The 20,177-nt window shown below is 38.8% G+C and overlaps 2 protein-coding genes across 2 annotated transcripts; one reads left to right on the top strand and one right to left on the bottom strand.

Annotated features, from left to right (window-relative positions):
• The first annotated feature begins 1,374 nt into the window (after positions 1 to 1,374).
• On the top strand, positions 1,375 to 7,876 carry FGA (fibrinogen alpha chain). The gene is made up of 6 exons (XM_071556134.1): positions 1,375 to 1,483; positions 2,669 to 2,797; positions 4,054 to 4,237; positions 4,522 to 4,667; positions 5,599 to 6,655; positions 7,017 to 7,876. The coding sequence occupies exons 1-6, from the start codon at positions 1,433 to 1,435 to the stop codon at positions 7,724 to 7,726; spliced, it is 2,277 nt and encodes a 758-aa protein (XP_071412235.1). The 5' UTR covers positions 1,375 to 1,432; the 3' UTR covers positions 7,727 to 7,876.
• Positions 7,877 to 9,586: 1,710 nt separating this feature from the next.
• Positions 9,587 to 16,931, bottom strand: FGB (fibrinogen beta chain). The gene is made up of 8 exons (XM_071556133.1): positions 16,798 to 16,931; positions 15,070 to 15,273; positions 13,668 to 13,851; positions 12,859 to 13,086; positions 12,189 to 12,302; positions 11,543 to 11,665; positions 11,063 to 11,348; positions 9,587 to 10,180 (listed from the first exon to the last, which is right to left on the bottom strand). The coding sequence occupies exons 1-8, from the start codon at positions 16,870 to 16,872 to the stop codon at positions 9,952 to 9,954; spliced, it is 1,443 nt and encodes a 480-aa protein (XP_071412234.1). The 5' UTR covers positions 16,873 to 16,931; the 3' UTR covers positions 9,587 to 9,951.
• Positions 16,932 to 20,177: the final 3,246 nt, after the last annotated feature.

Below are 20,177 nucleotides of genomic sequence, written 5' to 3'. Positions count from 1 at the left end.
AATGGCAACCCTTTGTCGTGCGGAACTACATCCTGGTGTTGTAGGGGTTAATCAATGTGGTGCCATCTTACTGAGTTCTTTTGCTCAGGATATGACTTGCTATTAGTGATATTGGTATAACTTAAGTTAGGTTTAAGAGTGTTTTCCTAGAAAAGAAAAGCATGAAATACAAGGCCAGAAATGAGAGGAAACAAAGGATCCACTTCAACTGCAGTAAGCTTCATGTGGAATGGGCTCAAGACTCGTGAAGGCAAAAACCGAGAAGAAGCAGAGGAAAGGAGGATAAGAGAAAACCTGAGAGCCTGATGGAATGGATCCAAAGCTAAAATCAGCTATTTTGGATTTAACATGTTTTACAATGTTGGTGTTAAGCTTAAATGTGTCTCTCTAAAGCAGAATGTGAAGAGATGTTGTATCTTGTAGATGATGAGAGTTTTGTGAGTGTCATGCAGTCTTGGTTTTTCAACTGACTACACCCACATTTATTCTAGCAAAGGTTTTTTTGCTCATTCTTGCTCACTGCGGTGACCACTTTTGAGATAGGCAGCATCTCTCACGAGTCTGACAGCCATGCATGACCCTCCTCTGTAATAATAAGGCTTGTTATAGAGCTCATGGAAGCAGGACATTATCCTAAGTTGCTACACACAGACTACACCCATTATATGACCAGTTAGGGAGACATGATTCCTTAGGAAGATTTAATTATGCTTAAAATCTCTTCTGGGACATTTTCAAGTACCACTATGCTGTGCTTTTCATAAATATATATTTTAAACAAATCCTACTTGATAAAAAATGTACTGCTGGTGTTAGAAATAGCATAATGTTAAACACATCATGTATTACACAAATACCACCAAGACTGATGTAAATTGGGCTCTTCACTCCACAGGAATTAATTTTGTTTGATGACCACATAGTCACAGATAAACTATATTAACTTTTCTTAGACTAGCACTTGCTTTGGAACACCCAGTGTATTTCACAGCAGTGGAACACAGTCACATAGGAAGGGCAAGGCAATTACTTTTGTTTTCAAATATCAGCTCTTTGTTTATGCAGCTAAATGCCCCTCACACAGATTGTGTGTCTTCCAGCAAATGAGCATTGCTGGGTCCCACTAGGTCCTGCATACATCTTAGTTGAACATCCAGTTACGAGAAACAGCTTCAGATAGATTTTTTTTCCTGGAACTCATGGTGGTGCCTGCATTTTGGTGTTGTACAAACTTACCTGGAGCAAATAACATTGGAAACTTGTGCAAGAGGCCTTAAGTAATCACTGAAGGGGGAGAGGGGTATTTGGCATGTTTTTCTACAAACATAAGGCAGCATAATGATTAATCTCAGCTTCACATTCAGGTTTAAATTGCACCAAAAGACTGGTGAAGAGCATCCTTTCAGTCAGAGTTCTTGCTCTTCTCCTGAAGATGATACCTATGAGGATCCTCTGTGTTTTGCTGGGCCTCAGCATAGCTTGGGTATGAGTTTACTTATTTGATTATTTTCATATCTTTCTCTTTTGAATAGTAAGCATTTACTTAATGTTCATTCATTAGATAGATAAATTTTGGCTCTCATCTAGCTCATAAAATTCAATGCACACACGTATGTAGAAGTTTACTATAACCACCTCACTGATGGACTTGCATCAGTAGTTCTTGACTTTCCAGCTCTCTATGGTTTTACTTAATTCAGTTTTGCTGAATCTGGCTGACTTCAGGAGCAGCAAAGCATGTACATTAACATGAATTCATAGATTCATAGGTGATGCTGTAACTCTTAAACATAACATAATAATAATAAATAATTGATATTTCCAAGCATTAATTATGATGTTTGAAAAGCACAAAAGGCATGCAGAGGAATCCAGTCAGACATAGTTACATCTCAAGCTCTAAACCAGGGCTATTTTTTATGAAAAAGAATAATTTTATGGTCTTTTACTAAGTGCTAATATTAAGTAGAAATCCTTATTATGTTTGGCTTAGAATTAGCTTGTACATATCACTTTTTCTTCTCAAGCTTGAAGTAAACCTTAATATATTCATTTCTTGTCTTTCCTTAAGCACAATAAAACCCATCCATCACTGACATTATTAGTTAATTATGTTATTAATTTCTTGCTCCTTTTGACAGGCAAAACAGTGCTATAAGCTTGCAGTTAGCAACTGTGATTAAAATCTGAAACACTAATGGGAAAGCTCTTACATATATCTTTAAGCCAGTTTTGTGTAGACTGAAGGTTGTAAAGTGACGATATGAATTTTAGAGTATTGAAGCAAATGGAAATAGAACATATGATTTTTTTAAAGTATTTAATTTAAGCAGTTTCAATTTATTTTCAAGTTAATTTGATATTTACACACAGAAAAGATATTTCTGTGGAATGATATTATCGTAATATATCTTGAGCATCACTAGCTTTCTATGCAGCTGCATTAAGAGATGTAAAGCTTTATTCTGAGAAAACAAAGAAAATCATAACTTACAAGAAATGCTGAGAATAAAATCCTTACACCATTTGGTGATGCTTACCAGATATCTGTGATTGCCACACATCAGCCATGCCATTGAGTGTTGGAGGACATCAGCATTATGTTTGTGTTCTTTTGATAGCTGTTAGTTAATCTTGGTTTTGCTGTTGCCTTTTTTCCTCCTGGCAGGCACAAGATGGAGAGAGCACCTTTGAGGAGTTGGGTGCAGGAGTGCGAGGTCCCAGGATTGTGGAGCACAAGTCCCAGTCCAGCTGCCAGTCTGAGAAGAACTGGCCCATCTGTGCTGACGATGACTGGGTGAGCTATTAGCACTGCGGTGAAGGGGTGGCCTGTCCATAGGGCTCTCACAGACTTCAGCCAGGTTGCTACAATAGGTGCCACACAGCCAGCACATGGCTGGGCTTTAGGTCTGAGGAAGGGCAGGAAACACTTCAGTTTGGGGCAGCCTGGAGAGATGTCCTGTGGGAAAGACAGAAAGAAGGAAACAAGAGAAAGAAAGGAGAAGCTCACAGTGGTGCAGAATGAAAAGATAAATTAACTCTAGAAAAGAATGATTAAATAAAAGAAGGCGAATCCTAGAAAAACAGAAGTATTTCTATTCAGAATTCTGATATTGCCACTTTTGGAGTTGGTAAGAGAAGGGCACCAGAAAGACAGATGTGAGACAAAGAAAAGAAATAGATAGAAATCACATACTTTTCACCAGTTTTTAGGAAGTCAGATTACAAGATATTCAGTAAAAGTTTCATAGTGATTGACTGGAGAAGAGGAGACTAAGAGAAGACCTCATCGCAGTCTACAACTTCCTTATGGAGGGAAGCTGAGGGGAAGGCACTGATCCCTTCTCTATGGTGACAAGTGACAGGACCCGAGAGAATGGCCTGAAGTTGTGTCAGAGAAGGTCTAGGTTGGCTATTAGAAAGAGGTTCTTCACCCAGAGGGTGGTTGGGCACTGGAACAGACTCCCCAGGAAGTGGTCACAGCACCAAACCTGATGGAGTTCAAGAAGTGTTTGGATGATTCTCTCAGACACATGGTGTGACTCTTGGGGATGGTCCTGTACAGGTCCAGGAGTCTGACTTGATAATCCTTGTTGGTCCTTTCCAACTCATCATATTCTGTGATTCTGTTATAGATGTCTTCACATGTAAACAATTAATTTCTCTTTTTCTTGCCCATTGCATCTCAGTTCATTGCTATGCTACATGTATTTGATGACCTCGTGGAAAAGAGCCTGAGTCTGTAAGAACATTAAGCTTTTCTGATGAAAACTGCATTAAAAAGTTGGCCTCTAATATTTTGCTCAAACTGGACAACAGCCTTCTTACAGCAGCCCTTTAGGAAAGATGTATATATGTATACTTATATATAAAATTTAAAAAATATATATATAATCTCACCCATGAGAAACAGAGGAGAGAAAAAATTGAAGGTTTACTTGTTCCTCACCCCAGACTTACGGCAGGTTTCTAAGGATAAGCTCCACTGATTCCATTACATGAAAGATTTACTTGTGAGGATTTTAATATATATTTTGCCTCTTCCACTTTTAGGGTACCAAATGTCCATCAGGCTGCAGAATGCAAGGACTGATTGATGGAAAGGATCAGGATTTTAGTCACAGAATAGACAAAATCAAAAAGCTGCTAGCAGATAATCAAAACAACTATAAAAAATCCAATGAGATAATTGTGGAAACCGTAAATGTACTAAAACCAAACCTGGACAGTGCTCATAGTAAGTATCTCGCACCCAGTTTTATTATCAATTTCTGACTTTTTTTTTTGTGAACAAGTAATATGCAGTGAAAATATATGTTACGCTGGAATAATTGTCAAGAACCAGAATAAACATAATAAGAGACTGTTAACTGCTAACTAGTAAAAACTAATGTAATTTTTATCTGCTCAGTATTATGAGAAATATGTTCCTAATTATGTGTTTAATTACATATCTTGAAATACACACATTTAGGAAAGAAAATCACATGCATAGCTGACTGTGAGGCATTTCTGTTTCAGAGGTTGATGAGACTTACGGTGTTGTGTCAGGAGAGCTGAGACGGAGAATTATGACATTAAAACAGAGAGTGGTCACTCAAGTAAACAGAATTAAAGCTCTGCAGAGCAGCATCCAGGAACAAGTGGTGGAGATGAAACGCTTAGAGGTAGGTATCTGCTATACAGTTTTCATTCTTTCCAGGGCTTAGCTACAGAAAGAGGATCTATCTGTTATACTGTATATGGTGAGCAGTGCTCCCTCTGGTAGAAAACATGACGCAACTCTCACAGGATCTGATTTGCTAAGACAAATCACCAAATGAGTTGCTTTCTGTGTATCTTGGTTTGGTATCTCTGCTCTGTGGGAACCAGCATGAGCTCCATAGGTCCCATCTGATGCTTCTGCTTTCAGTTATCTGCTGATGACTGGTTATGTATGAGGCATTTCTCCTTCTGTAAGAAGCTGCTGAGCAGTTAGGAGGGGGACGTGCTGTGTCCATGCCCCGTGCTGCCACTACTGCTCACAGGCAGGGCTGGCATTAGAACCCATGTTCCAGACTGCAGCCAGTTCTTCTGATGGTAATGCCAGGAAAAGTCCTGGCACAAGCAGCAGTTTTGCTCAAAAGCCTATTTGATGCCTAGATAAGAAATTCAGCATTTAGATCATTTGAGAAAGCACTGATAACCCCAAGATGGCAGGCCTCACAGCAGGGCCATGATGAGCTCTGGGCAAGTCCAGTGTCTTCCCCTCTCCTTGGTGAAAGCATTTCTGCCCCAGTCCACAGAGAGCATCCCCAGCTCTGCAGTGCTCTTCCAAACCCAGGAAGACACCCCTACATCCCAAGAATAAAGGGAGCAGAGATTGGCAATGTGCTACAATGGAACTCCATGGAACTCATGTGCACTGTGCTATTGCACATGTTGTATTTACAGTGGAAATAAACCCATGATGATTTCAAAACTGAACTTTGGAAAGTTCGGCTCTAGATGGGAAGTCCTAGAGCAGCTCTTAGCTTTCCTCTGTCCAGTAAAGAATACCCTTGCTTGACAAAATTAAGGCAAGCTCTCTAACCAAATTATTTCTCTCTGGTTATGCAGGTGGATATTGATATTAAGATACGAGCTTGCAAAGGAACCTGTGCTAGAAGTTTTGATTACCAGGTGGACAAAGAAAGCTATGACAACATCCAGAAGCAGCTTACCCAAGCTAACTCCATCAATGTGAATCCAGAGCTTCAAACAATCCCCCTGAGCACACTGAAAATGAGACCACTTAAGGACTTTAATGTTCCTGATCATTTTAAGCATAAGCCTCTGCCAGAAATGCAAGCTCTGAATATAATTAATGACATCAAGCAGATGCAAGTGATATTAGAAAGACCAGAAACACACACAAACCCCTCCCGAGGTGACAGTCCACATCACTTGTCAGAAGCAAGGGGGGATGGATCTCCATACACCAGCAAATTAGTTACTCCTACTCATGGGAGAGGAACCCTTAGTCTGGAAGACAAAACCTCCTCCGCTGTTCATAGATGCATCAAAACTACCACCAAAAAAATTGTCAGTGGCCCTGATGGCCCTAGAGAAGAAGTAGTTGAGAAAACAGTTTCTTCTGATGGCTCAGATTGCTATTTGCATAGACCAGGAAATGCTGGAGGGGAAGGGACCACCTACCATTTTAGTGGTGCAGATGGTGCGCACAGCCTAGAGAAGGTATTCCCTGAGCTAGAGTCATTTTTTACCCCTGACTCTGCATCCACTGCTAGTAAGCATGTTAGTGGATCTAGCAGCTTTACAACTAGCAGACACACAGCTGGCACAGGCAGTACCAGACATTCAGGCACTTATGGGGAGAAAGACAAATTTGCAGACTTAGGAGAGGAGGAGGAAGATGACTTTAGAGGACTTCACCTTCAGCCATCTGGATTCCCATCCGGCAGTGCAAGTCATTCCAAGACTGTAGTGACCAGCGCCTCTTCTAGTTTCAACAAGGGAGGCTCCACTTTTGAAACCAAATCAGTAAAGACCCGTGAAGTAACTGAGCAGCTAGGTGGGGTGGCACATGATCAGAGTGCAGAGGACACCCCAGACTTTCAGGCACGCAGCTTCAGATCACCAGGAGGGAAACGAAGGACAGCCAACACTGGGAAAGGTAGTTATTGAGGTAGTGGAGCTGAACTCCATCCATGACCAAACTGGGACATTGGTTTTAGATACTATAGTACAACAGTGTGATGATTAAATGCAAGCACTATGTCTGTTTGTTGCCACCCCAGAAACAAAAGGGAAAATATTTCATTAATACTCAGGTATTACATAGACAATTCACAATTTAAGAAGTATGTAAAGTTTTCTTTTCTGAATTCTTTTTAATGTTGCCTGTTACTATATCTAATGTAGTCCAAGACATGTTTAACAATTTTCCTCTGAATTACTAGTATTTGGATTCCTCTGAACCTCTTATTAAATTTTGCTGATAACTTCTGTCAAACCAGATCAACTTTTTTTTTTAGACTGTGATGATATCCGCCAGAAACACACTTCTGGTGCCAAAAGTGGCATTTTCAAAATCAAGCCAGCGGGATCCAATAAGGTTTTGTCAGTTTATTGCGATCAAGAGACCACTTTGGGAGGATGGCTATTGATCCAACAGAGAATGGATGGATCAGTGAATTTTAACCGGACCTGGCAAGACTACAAGAGAGGTTTCGGCAGTGTGGACGGCAGAGGGCAAGGAGAGTTTTGGTTGGGCAATGAAAACATGCACTTGCTGACTCAGAATGATACTCTCCTTCGGGTAGAGTTAGAGGACTGGGATGGAAACACTGTGTATGCAGAGTATATCGCACAGGTAGGGCCTGAAGCAGAAGGGTATGCTCTTGCTGTGTCTTCCTACGAGGGGACTGCCGGGGATGCACTGATCGCTGGCTGGCTGGAAGAGGGCACAGAATACACATCCCATGCCCAGATGAAGTTCAGCACCTTCGACCGGGACCAGGACCACTGGGAGGAGAATTGTGCAGAGATGTATGGAGGAGGCTGGTGGTACAACAGCTGCCAGGCAGCCAACCTCAATGGCATTTACTACCTGGGGGGCCACTATGACCCCAGGTACAATATTCCTTATGAGATTGAAAATGGCGTAGTCTGGCTGCCATTTAAAGCCTCTGACTACTCCCTCAAAACTGTTAGAATGAAAATCAGGCCCATAGAAACCCTATAGAAAGACAGGTTTTTAATGTGTGTTATGATTACAAGTTGGAAAGATTTTTTATATATATATATGCATGATGTACCTTTACTCTATGAATTTGAAGGCAACTGGGCACATCTGTGGCTTAAAAAATAAACAATGATTCATTATCAACAAGAATTCTTTGATTTTATTTTTAACTGAGAAACCTTTTCAAGGAAATATGAACTTTTCCTATGTCTTTCACAATGTCTATATCTTTTGCAGCTCTTGACTTGAGATAAAAATAATTAAAATTTGACTTATTTACTCTTTGTAGGAGTGCTAGAGAAGTAAAAAAGTTTTGAAAACAAAATCCTGCCTCCACTGAAAATAATTGTGAAAGTGACCAAGTTCAACATTCACTCTTCTGGGCCATCTCCTCCCTTTTCTATTTCAAGGCACCACAACAGCAGTGGGAGCCAGTTCTCAAGCTGAACAGAGGTTGGTTTGGGTTCTCACTCTTGACACACACCTAACATGAAGTACACTTTGATAAATGATGCATATGGCTTAGGACTGACTTCTAAGGATCTCCTAAGCTTTGATTTTATAAATATATAGTCCTTCCATCCCATTGATGAATTCTAGATAGCTTACCATGCATTCTGTATCTTCAAAATAAGACAGTTCCATGATAACTCATCAAAATACAACTCCTTAAACAGGTTGTTATTTTCTGGCAACTATTAAAAGGTTATGAATTTAACCAGAACAAGCAAGATGAGAAGCACCTGAATGTTTCTCAGCACATGTGCCAAGCAAGGATTTTTCCTACAGCAAGGGCTTTAAATTAGTTTGCTGACAGTGTGTCATAAGGATCTTACAGAAGAAAGTTGGCTGCATGGAAAACCAGTTATACTGATTACGCAGTTACACAGTAACATGTTGTATTCACTTTTTTACCTTATGATATAAAATTAGATAAATATTTACACTGTTTAATATTTCTGTGCTTCTGTTGAGAAACAAGCATGAAGAAATGTCCTTATCTCCAGCTTCACTGGCATGTTGCATACCATTTAACAATACCACCAAACATAGCAATGCAGCTCCCTTTTAGCCTTTTTTAGTGCTTCTCTAACACAGCCACTGTCTAATCTTTTTGAAAAGTTCACTGAAAAGCAAAGACATCTTTACAGTCATGTGTGAAGAAGTATCTTTGTTTTTGGGAAACGGGCTTCTCCTTTTCACCTTGTGTTCTTGTTCCTTAGCCTCAGTGGAAGCCTGCCTGTGGGGATGCAGAATATTTGCACTCATGCAAGTGAGATGCTGCCATTATGTCTCCTTCTTGACCTCCTGCACTTCACAGATTAAATAAACACTAGAGGTTTCAGATGGAATACATCCACGCTTAGTGATCCAGGTCCCTTCCTTTTTGGAGGAAGGCAGTCCCCTTGGAGAATGCTGTTCCTGTTTACCTAGGCTGGAAATTCTTGTCTTTGTGTGCTCCAGGAAGACTAGATCACTAGCTCTGACAAAATACTCAACCTCCCCCTACCCTGTGATTGGAGTCATTACTCTAATGCCACAACGGTGATTGTGTGAAAGACATACAGTATTTTATTCTGTAAGAAAAGGATGTGGGAGGGTGGAAGGGATATTAAAAGGCACAGTATGTGATCCCAGAAAAGGGCATATTTTATCTGGCATATAGGACTTGAACTAAGTGAGTGGTGACATACCCATTTGTTCAATACTATCTTTTCATTTTTATTTCTTCTCAACTTGTTACACAGGTAGTTATTGTTACTTTTATAATATAGAAGAAACTAACCATCCCTTATTTAGTGGAATGTGTTTGCTTCTTCCCAGATTATGCATAAATAATTAGGAATCACATGAAGAATATTTTAGTTTGAAGACTTTAATTAATTTTTAGAAAACATTTTAAAATAACGCTCTCCCTCTTTAAAAGTGGTATAGAAGACTTTTCAAAAGGGTGAAACAAGTTGGATTTGGGGTTTTCAATGTTATTCTGTACTAGTTAATTCAGTCTTGTGAACAAATAAAAAATGGAACAAATACACCTGTGAGTTATTTTCATTGTCAGATTTTGATTTACATTTGGCACAGCTTTTCACCCTGGGTCACAATATGCTTGTACATATATATTTGGTTCTCACATGTAAAGACAAGCTTGAATATCATACTAAAAAGATAACCATGTACAAATACCAAAAGAAAATCCCTGATTCTGCATATTTTGATGGTGATTATTGTGGAAAGTACGGCCGGATTTTCATGCTCATCTTCTTCATTGAATACCATGACCCTTTCCAGTTCATCCATACGACACCATCATCTGTACCATGTTTTGCCATATCCCAGCTGTAGGTCCCTCCCCAGTAGTATCTGCCATTGGGGTTGGCTGAGTGGCAGCGGTTGTACCACCATCCACCGCCATCTTCCTTAGAGCACTGTTTTCTTGGATCTTTAGTTAACCTGATGAGAAAAAATAAAAAGTGCTGAGCATAACAGATGTATTATAAGCCAACAGATCAACAGAGTAGTATACTTGCCCATGTCCTGAAATTTTCATACCATAATAAACATCTTAAGTCCTCTCTGAGCTTTCTGTAACAGATTGACTATCACAAGTGTGTGCTACACAGTGCACTTAGAAGGTGAAGCAGCTAAGAAAAAATAGTCAAATTCTAACTGCATCTCTTTGGGAATGTTGTTTTAGTTATACTGATCGGTAACTACCATTACTTGCAGGTCATAATGATAACTACAATATCAATTAAATTTAAAGATTGAAAACAATGAGAAATTTATGTCTTTGCTAATCTAAACAATTCCTTTATTCATGACTATGTAATCAGGTATTATGCACAGTTTAGAGATACAGTGCTCAGTTATACAATTTACAACTCAGTTCCTGTCTTCTGAGTAGGCAGAACTTTGGTTTTTTAAATGGACATGCTACCTGTCTCTTCCTTCAGGAACCATTTTATGTTATTGGAGTGAGCACCAATATTCCTACTTTGCAAGACAGTGTCCTCAGACCGCCACCATCAGTCTCTGACAATGAATGCATCACATCCAGATTTGCTGCTTTGCCTCTAGTAAGTTATTCATGGAATTAATAAAATTCAGCATGCTTGCTTCTTACTTGGTTGTCAAATGTCACTAATCTAATATATAGTTTTACCTGTCCTTGGCTATGCCAAGAGAATTACACGGACATTTGGCTGGAAACTTGCAGGGATAAACTGTATTTTGAAATATTACGAAAACAAATGGCAAATTAGAGAAATATTCTATATTCAGCTCTATTTTTAAACTCTATTTTTCTTTTAAATATTTAGTGTGAGTACATACCATCCATCATTGTCTCTGTCATAAGTACTGAAGAACATGCCGTTGTGAATTGTCATTGTCCTGTTTTCTCCATGCAATTGTGAAGCTCCATCCATTAGGGCATTGCCTGCATTGCCTTTGTAGTTACTGACTGAAAGCTGATACTTGTTTCCTTCATTCTGTATGGTGAAACCTCCATAATGAGCGGATACTTTATCACCATTCCAGTCCTCCATTTCAATTAAAACTTCAGTGGGCCCTATTTTGGTAAGCTGACTGATCTTGTCATTTCCAAGCCAATATTCACCTGAGAAGAAACAAGTGAGAGCTCTGTGAAATAGACTTCCTAATGTACTTCAAGACAACTTTATTATTTGCCTATAGGTCTGCTGAAGTGGATTAGTTAATAAAACAAAACAAAACAAAACAAAGAGCTTCAAAAAACAGGATAAAACTATTCCAGTAAGAAGAGCAATTTGGGTTTCATGCTGTGTGTTTTACCTGGTGTATCACAGAAGTTCTTCCCTCCACTCTTAGCAACATTTCCAAATCCTTTTTTATACTCATCCCATCTTCTCCCGAAATTAACACTGCCATCCTGGCGGTTCTGAATCAAAGTCCAGCCTACAGGAGCAACAGTATTTAAGATTAAATTGCCAGTACAAAAGGAGTATCAACTACTAAGATACAGCCCTTCTAACTTCATCTCAGGACAAGAAGAGCATACGGCTTCCTTGCAGCAGGTCCTTCACTGCTTATGACCTCAGCTTTGAGATTTTTGCTCACACTTAAGTAGTACCTTGCTTCATAAGGAAAGGTGAAAAAACAGCAGAAATTGAAGGAATGCCCTGGTCTTTTGCCTAGTGCATAGTAAGAAATGAGCCAAGCTCTTCTTCTCTGCTCACATATACATTATCCCTTCTGGTCACAGAAGATACCTATGCTGTTTATTTCCAGTTTCATTATAGAAGTATGCAACCATGTATCAGCAGATGACCAACAAGACTTTCCTGAATGAATTAGATTTAATTCTCAAGTATCTACAAAAGGTACTCCATACTTGTTTGTATAAAATGCAAATCACTAATTATTTTTGGTAGCATCCATATCAATTAATATTTTAACAACACAGTTATTTCTCACTAACCTCCGTTATCTGTTTCCATGTCACAGTACACTCTATATGGTTTGACGAAAGGATCTGGTTGGATGAGGTACATTTCAGATGTCTCGCCTCCCTTTCTGATTATATCCTCACATTCTGCAAGAATAAACCAGAGACTGTTACTGGAAGAGCTGTGAACTTCTTCAACAGTCTTTTTATCCTTTGGCTTGCTGATTATAAGGGAAATTTTTAAAAAATATATATTATTTTATTTTCATTTTTGTGATACATAAGTAAAAAAATCATGGAAGAAAGAACAATGCACCTGCATTGTTCAGCTTTTCCAAATAGGAATATCTAGAACTGAATGATGGAAGAGAGTATACTTTACAATGAATTTCTGAATAGCTTTTCTTGAACGAAGAAATCAAGAGTACAACTACAATAGGCACAAAGGTATCACCTGCACCTTACAAAGTCCCTGAAGCACATATTTCATTAAAATGCTACTGGCCACTTTTGAAGACTGATATTGGGTAACAGGATCTTTGGTCTGACCAACAGAGGCATCCATAAAAGATTTTTTTTCATCTAGGATCGCTTTCCATCTTTCCAGCTTCAGAGGCATGTTCAAACCAACTGAATGATGCATCTATCAATCTTCACAGTGATATAAATGGGAGAAAAGATGTCATAACAGTCAAATGAGTACCTTTGCCTGAAACCACTGGAATATTACAGGAAACAGCACATGGGGAACGGCAGTAGTCCACTTGGGTTGCAATGGCATTTTCCAGTTTTTGTATCTTTTTGTGTAAAGAATCCACAACTGCACGAAGGACCCTAAGGCTAGATGGGATGTTATTGTCCAGATTATCCTTTATATAATTATAATGCAATTCCACTTCTGTGTTGTACTGAGAAAGTAAATCATCATTGTCTAGGAAAGCAAAGAGATGAAAAGCAAATTACTTTTCAACATGTTTTCCAGTTAGGAAATGAAGAGCAATCTATAAGTACAATTTGACATGCCAGTTCTTTCCTAGCAGGGGGGAAGGATAGGCATTTCTTTTGCTTAGTTTCCTCCAATGTGCAAAACTATGCAGATAGTCTTAGGAAAGTGGTACATGTATACTGTTGTTTCTTTGCTAGCTAATAGATTTACCAGACCTGCTATATTCTGCCTAAGAGCTATAATGCACTTCTTTCTAGGAACCATGATGCCAACCCAGAGGCTAGTCATAAATGGATTGGATGAACATAGGAAAGCAGGTAAGGGTATACATGTGACCCTTGCATTTAGGGGCCTCATAGGAGTCTTGATTTAGAATGAGATCCCTTCTTTTGCATCTGTCAAAGGATTTTTTTTTAAGATTTAAGAGGACACGGTCATGGAAAGCTGTTTTGCAGATATTCCATTGTATTTTTATTTTTTTTAAGTTACCCCACTAACAAACAACTGGAGGAATGCCAATAAAACTGCAATAACATCTATACTACTAATTCATAGAAATAGCATACCTTTTCTTTGTTTTTGCCTCTTTACCAATTTATCATCTAGAACAGTCACATATTCGTAGAAAGTTGAAGAGCTTTCAGACAGTTTGCTCACTTTATCTTTTAGATCACGAACAACTGGTTTCACACTTTTTTCCTGTTTTAGCAGTGTAGTTTGCAGCTCACATCCAGTTGGACACAGCACGCCCTTAAAAGAAGCAAAAAGGGCTGTGAATAAAAGTTTCTAACCCCAACAGTGAAAAATTATACTTTTGAATGCACTGAGGAGTTTGCAATGTGAGGCCAGATACTTAAACACCTAGATAAGAAATCAAAACATTCAACTTCTACAAAGAAGCTGTACCCTGAAGGTTGGGAAGGAGCCCTCTTTTGTTGAAGCTTTTGAGACAAGCCCTCTCTCATCACATTGTTTTGGTCCCCTATCTGCTTTTCACTTTTCTGCACTGCTAAATGTTTGCTGTGCTAAGCCACTTGAACTATGACTAAAGGCTGTCAGGAACCACCTGGTGCCCATGCATGTTTATATCGACCCCTTTCCTCTTTTAATAGCCTCAGAAAATCAACCATATTTTCTAACATTGTTGTATGTATTTCTCATGAAATGACCATATGGTTCATTAAAAAATTATCACCTCAAGAAGTTGAGCACCATTGCTTCTACAGCAAGTGCTGAACCATCAAGGACAGCAGTACTTTGAAAAGAGATGGGAAATTCCAACATCCTGTGAGAACCAAAATACTCAGGCAGTGTGGGTCTCTACCACAACTATGTATTTATGAAGCATTAACAGACTTGTTTTGTTGGCAACCTCCACACTCAAATTTGCTCTGAGACACTAGGGTGTCTCTCAGCACCTTTTATAGCTTGCATTTTCCAGCAGGGAGCACAGTGGGAACAGTGTGATAGACTCCTGCAAGGCAGCAAGGGGTGTGCTAGATCTCAGAATGCTTGTATGCTCTTCCCTAAGAGCCGGGGCAGTGACTGATGGTAGATTATAATTGCATCTTGAAAGTAATTTTAAGAAAGACATGGGAGGTTGATTTTTTTTGGTCCCTAGGGTTCCTTAAGATTATCTGAAATTGAAGGCAGGACTTCTGCAGAGGTTTTCCTGTCCTTAATAGTTACCTGTGCAAAGCGAGATGGAAGACACAGGCTAACTCACAGATACTTCCTTTCCTCAATTATGATTCAACTCTCATCTCCCCACCTTCACTGTAGGCAGACTCTATGACTAATCCCATGGACTCTTCTGAATGCAGTCCTAGCAAACCCAAGCAAAATGAAGAAAAGCTGGACTACTTTACATGAACAACTGTCCCTTGTTTGTTAAAGAAAACGCTGTGTTGAGTGTACTGGAAGAAAAGGACAGTATGTCGCCAGCTATTTCAACAGGTAGACACCTACCAGCTCCTCCAGAGCATGCTTGCAGCCACCAGCATCAGGGTAGGTAATTCGTTCTTTCTTTTCCCCCTTCTTCCCTGGTTTTGAGGGCCGGGGCCGGTACCCAGCCCCACTGATGGGGGGTGCCACAGGTCGGAGCGTGGGGGCCATTTCCTTCCTTTTGTCCCAAGGTCGGTGGCCTCGAACCCCGACCACAGGGGTTTCATCCTGCAGAGCCGGGGGAAGAGAAAACTCTGTGAATCTGGGACTGCTATTGTAAAATGCGATGTACAGGATGGAGGCATCCGTTCAGCACTCTTTAGTATTTTAAACAGCAAAGAAAGCCACGGAGTGGAATGAAAAAGCCACAAAGGAAATATTATACTGACATTATGTAAACGTCATTGCTATGCCGTCTCTTGTAACACTAGTCACATTCCCTCTACCTATACACAGATAAAATAAAAAGACTTCAAACCAAACTAAAACAATATTTCAATAGCCAAATTTCACCAAGGAATAAATTTTATAGAGCTTAGAGACAATAAGCACCATGAAACTTCGAGTAGTAGGATACAAAAAAAACATAATTAGAAATCCTTGCGGCTAGGAAGCATATTCAGCAGCACATTATCAGTGTCACAGTTCTTTACAGGCTACAGAAATATTTGTAAGGCCTCAGAAAATAAGACCACAGTCAAATAAATTATCAGGTCTCAGGCCACATGCCAGCTGTTAACTGATGAAATTCAGAAAAGCATTCAATAACATCTCTCAGAGTAAGTTTTCAGAGCTCCAAACATTCCCCATATCTGCCAGAAATGGAAAAGTCTAAGAGGCTGAGCAAAGGCCTGGTCCCTAAGCACTTGTTCAAACTAAACCATAGTTGTTTGAATTATCGAATCAAAACCTATGGCCTCCAATCCCACTCAGGCTTAGCTACAAATAACAAACATTTGTAAGGATCCAGGATTAGAGGCTTGAAGTAGTCTTAAAAATAGGCAACATACAAAACACAGAATTGCTGAAAATGATTTAACACATTAATGTTATCAGTAGTCAATGTACAGACACAAATGCTTAAATTGTGTAACAGAAAACATGACTACACTGACCTATTGTATTTTTGTAGAGATTTTCAAACTATAAAAAAGTACCAAGATTCTAAATTGTGTTTTCCACTAAAATATTTGCTTAAGCAAAAATAAATATAGGTTAAGCCATTATTTTAGATTGATTGCTCTTTCATTTAGCAATTGTTACTACTCCATTTCCAATGTAAACCTATATAAACTGGCAGTTTATTTGGTTTTGCTTTTTTTCCAATGTCTACTGGATCTGTAGAAAAGTTTTTACTGTCTTTGAAACAGGATATGATTAATTACATATTTCTACTCCTTTGTACCTAATACTAATTGTCTGTAACACCATATGTCAACATTACTAAATTAATATCCTTAAATACATTTGGCTGATATAAGTAATATATAAGTTATAACTAATCTTACCATCAAACATCCTTCATTCCCTACAGAAAAAGAAATAGGAAGAAAATATCCCTAAACTCTGAAAATAACTATTGCGCAGTTATGTCTAAAAGGGTATTTTTTGAACACTTCAAGCAGAAAAAGAACATGCACTGGATCATCTTTTCCCACAGCTTCTAACTTAGCTAACTCACACAAGCTGAGTAAGTCATGCATGTAATTAAATTAAATTAAAATAATTACTATTCGCTATCAGTATTACAACCTCATCGTCATAGTCGGTGAAGCCTTGGGGTTTAACGGAGGAAATACAGAGCAGGAACAGCAGGAGCAATTTCATGGTGCTGGCTTGCTTGAGCAGCTCAGGGCCCTTCTCTCACCAGCAGCTCTGACAGGGAGAGCCCCCTCTGTTCCTATATATATAGGCAGCAACCCTAATTTCCAGCTCCAATTTGATAGGACCAACCCTTCTGAGCAATCACTGTTTCTCTGTTAATATTCAATCCTTCTCTCTTCCCTGTGTGCCTCAACACATATTGTTGGGCAATTTCTCTGGACAACTCTTATCTATATGTCCCAGAGACCTCTCTTGATGCTGGCATCAAACACATGTTCAAATCCTTAAAAGTACCTCCTGCTCAGATTACACAAGGTTACCATTTTCTCAGAAATCACAAGTTTTTAAAACAGCTGAAAAAATGGACTAAGAAAAAAAATTGTCAGATGTCCCACTGTGGTGTTTCCTTTTTTTCTCTCTGCTGAAAATGTCAGTGTTTCAGAAATATATTAAATTTGAAGTAAACTAACATCACACAGATTGCTACATTTTTCTAAATAGTTCTGATGATGCCTGCCTGAAGGTATGCAAATATTTGGGTCTTTTTACGTGCTAATAAAAAAAAAGTTTATTCATTACATTAATAATTTTGAATGAAAGCAATTATTTTGTCCTATTAAAGATCAGATGAATACTGTAAGCATAAACCAACATTGTTCTGTCACTTTTTTCTTGTGGTATTGTAAATGAATTAAGACAATTAAATTTTACATATTACTTTGCTGGTTTCCTTTTATAATGCAAAAAGTATATATGTCAAATATTATTTAAATATTTTAAATAATCTTTTAAGAGAATATACCAGGAAGTTACTAAAAATCATAGTGGAATACTCAAACATGCTTCCTGATATTTTATGACAGGGTGCATATCACCGCTCTCATATTAGCAGAGTTTTAACATTTGGTTGTTTATACCCCATGACTCTCTCATGCATCATAAGTGATTATAATGTATTGAATTAAATAAAATGTGCCAAGTGAGAGCCAGAACACTTCATTGAAGTCATTCATATTGATAATTAAACACATGAAAGGACTCAAAGTGTGATCTGAGCTTCCATTTCAAAGACTAACTTGAAGGAGTGGAAGATTTTACAGGAAGGCAAAATAAGAACAGCTAAAATTGATTGGTTTAATCTTTTTTCCTGTATTTGTGCTGTTGTCAGAATTCTAGTAAACTATGGAGATTCATGAAATAGGAAAACTGTTTAACCTGACTGGTTTAATAATTAAACAGTTTGGACCAAAATCAGCTGAGGCTCAAGGAGCTCTAACTCTACTGAATTGTTCTCTTGCATGAGGACATCACCAACGCAGTTAGATTTGGAAGCACACAAGCTTCTTCCTACAAGCATTAAAGAAACTGCCTAAGGCCAAAACTAACATCATTAAAATATTATTTCCACTTATGGATGCTAGCCAAGATATTATCATTGATTCTGGGCATCTCCTAACCTTAAGTGCAGTTTTCCCCCCAAGTACCTCTGAGGAAAGTTCAGTCACCCTCATCTTACACATAAAGAAGAGACCCAGTCATCTTGAACCCTTTGCCCAGTGCTTACAGGTAGCTTGTGGTACAGCAGCACTAAAACAAGGTCTCACTAGTACTGAGCTAGAAACTGAAATTATCCTGGATCAGTTCACACAAACCTTAATTGATATTAACATGGTATTTGTCCTAAATCCATTTTGAAACTATCAACATGTTCCTAAGTAACTTATGGTGTCCTTCAGGCATTTAAGCCCTTTTTGGCTCTCGATGAAGGAGCGTGGCTGTGTCAGTGTAGAAGGTGCCAGAGACTGGATGACAGGGGAAACCCCAAGCCAGCTGTAGAGTTCCAGCATAGGAAACCCTCAGGATTATTTTGCCTTCAGATGGGATTTCCCCTTTGAAAGGCAGACTTTGACCCTGTCAGCTCTAGTACTTTTCATTGGCTTCCCCAGGAGAGTTGGGTGGTTGTGTCTCCCCAAGTATTCACCATGAACAACACATGTATGTCATACCCCAGCGGGTTTGTGGCTATACTCCAAATGAGCAGATGCCCCAGGGTGGGAGCCTTGTCTGCACTGCAAATGTTTTGTTTAGAGACTTTTATCAGCAAAAACTGTCCAAATTTGGAATGGCATACAGGGGACTCTATGCTGGCAAGCATACATATATAGAGAGAAACATTTTGGCAGCAGAAGTTAACCTCTGTTAGCATCTTGGTTACAAGATGTGATTTTTCTCTCATGCTCACAATCCTTACGGTCAGGCTGACACTTTCTAACGACTGAACAAAGTTGTGTGAAGAAACAAAACTGTGGCTTTAGATTTCTTCTAAGAATTATACCAAAGAGGCTTTCTCTTCAAAAGAGAACAAACTATCTTTTTCCCTTCATAATCCCTCCTCCAATTCATGTGGTTAATGAGGTGCTCCCAGAGTTAATGTGGTAGTGATATCACAACACATCTGCTAGAAACAGCAATAATACAACATGGACCTCATGGAATTCCAGGACATCCCTTTGTCCAGTATTTTTGTCCTAAAAAGGCACTTACTAGCAGAGGTGTGTGTGTGTTTTGAGGAATGACTATTTGCTTGCTGCCCTCTTGTTTGCTGTGCCAAGGTGTCTACCAGTGATGCAACTCTCTTTACACTAAGTCCCATCCTCAGGCGAGTTGCGGTCACTGGATCATGGCTGCATGTATCCACTGAGGTGATCTTGGGGAACAGAACCTTTTTGGCTGATGAGGAGCTATAGTGTTTCCAAATTTAAAAATAGCTCTTGATTTAGAAATGTTCTTTTAAACAGCTGGTGTTGTAATAGTGTCATCCTATGAAAAGAATATTGTAAACCTAAATGTTCATCTCTACTGTGATGAACATCCACTTTCTTATTTGCTTTTACTGGTAACAAATATTACTTCAAAGGTTTCTCGTAAATGATAATCAATGCTATCTTCATGTTCTGGCTGCAAGTGAGTTCTAAAACATTAATGAGTGGAGCTATTCACTTTGACCTTAATACAACACTAAAAGTTCATGCAAATTTCTAATCACCTTCTGCAAAGTAGTGCTTATAAAAAAATACATAGCTTGCTATTTCCAGAATTGCAGCTGTAGCTGGCATGCAAGAACTCATTAAGAAGCCACATATAACAAAGAAAATAATAAAAAGCATATTCTTATTAATATTACTGACATGATTTCATGATGTTCCAGTTCTAAATTTCAGCTTTGACCGTCAAGAAAAAAAAAATTACAAAGATTAATTTGTCCTCTGATTTTCTAAGCATTACAAGGACACTAGGAAACAAGCTGA

Source organism: Pithys albifrons, chromosome 5 (assembly GCF_047495875.1).
Source record: "Pithys albifrons albifrons isolate INPA30051 chromosome 5, PitAlb_v1, whole genome shotgun sequence".
NCBI lineage: Eukaryota > Metazoa > Chordata > Aves > Passeriformes > Thamnophilidae > Pithys > Pithys albifrons.
This window is presented reverse-complemented; position numbering and strand designations above follow the sequence as displayed.

What these genes read in the sequence shown, in the direction of transcription:
- FGA (XM_071556134.1), top strand. Translation starts at nt 1,433, where the DNA reads ATGATACCTATGAGGATCCTCTGTGTTTTGCTGGGCCTCAGCATAGCT. An exon ending in AAACCTGGACAGTGCTCATA is followed by an intron (nt 4,238 to 4,521) that starts GTAAGTATCTCG and finishes TTTCTGTTTCAG; the next exon opens with AGGTTGATGAGACTTACGGT. An exon ending in GACAGCCAACACTGGGAAAG is followed by an intron (nt 6,656 to 7,016) that starts GTAGTTATTGAG and finishes TTTTTTTTTTAG; the next exon opens with ACTGTGATGATATCCGCCAG.
- FGB (XM_071556133.1), bottom strand. Translation starts at nt 16,872, where the DNA reads ATGAAATTGCTCCTGCTGTTCCTGCTCTGTATTTCCTCCGTTAAACCC. An exon ending in GAGGCAAAAACAAAGAAAAG is followed by an intron (nt 13,087 to 13,667) that starts GTATGCTATTTC and finishes TTGCTTTCCTAG; the next exon opens with ACAATGATGATTTACTTTCT. An exon ending in GACAGAGACAATGATGGATG is followed by an intron (nt 10,181 to 11,062) that starts GTATGTACTCAC and finishes TTTTCTCATCAG; the next exon opens with GTTAACTAAAGATCCAAGAA.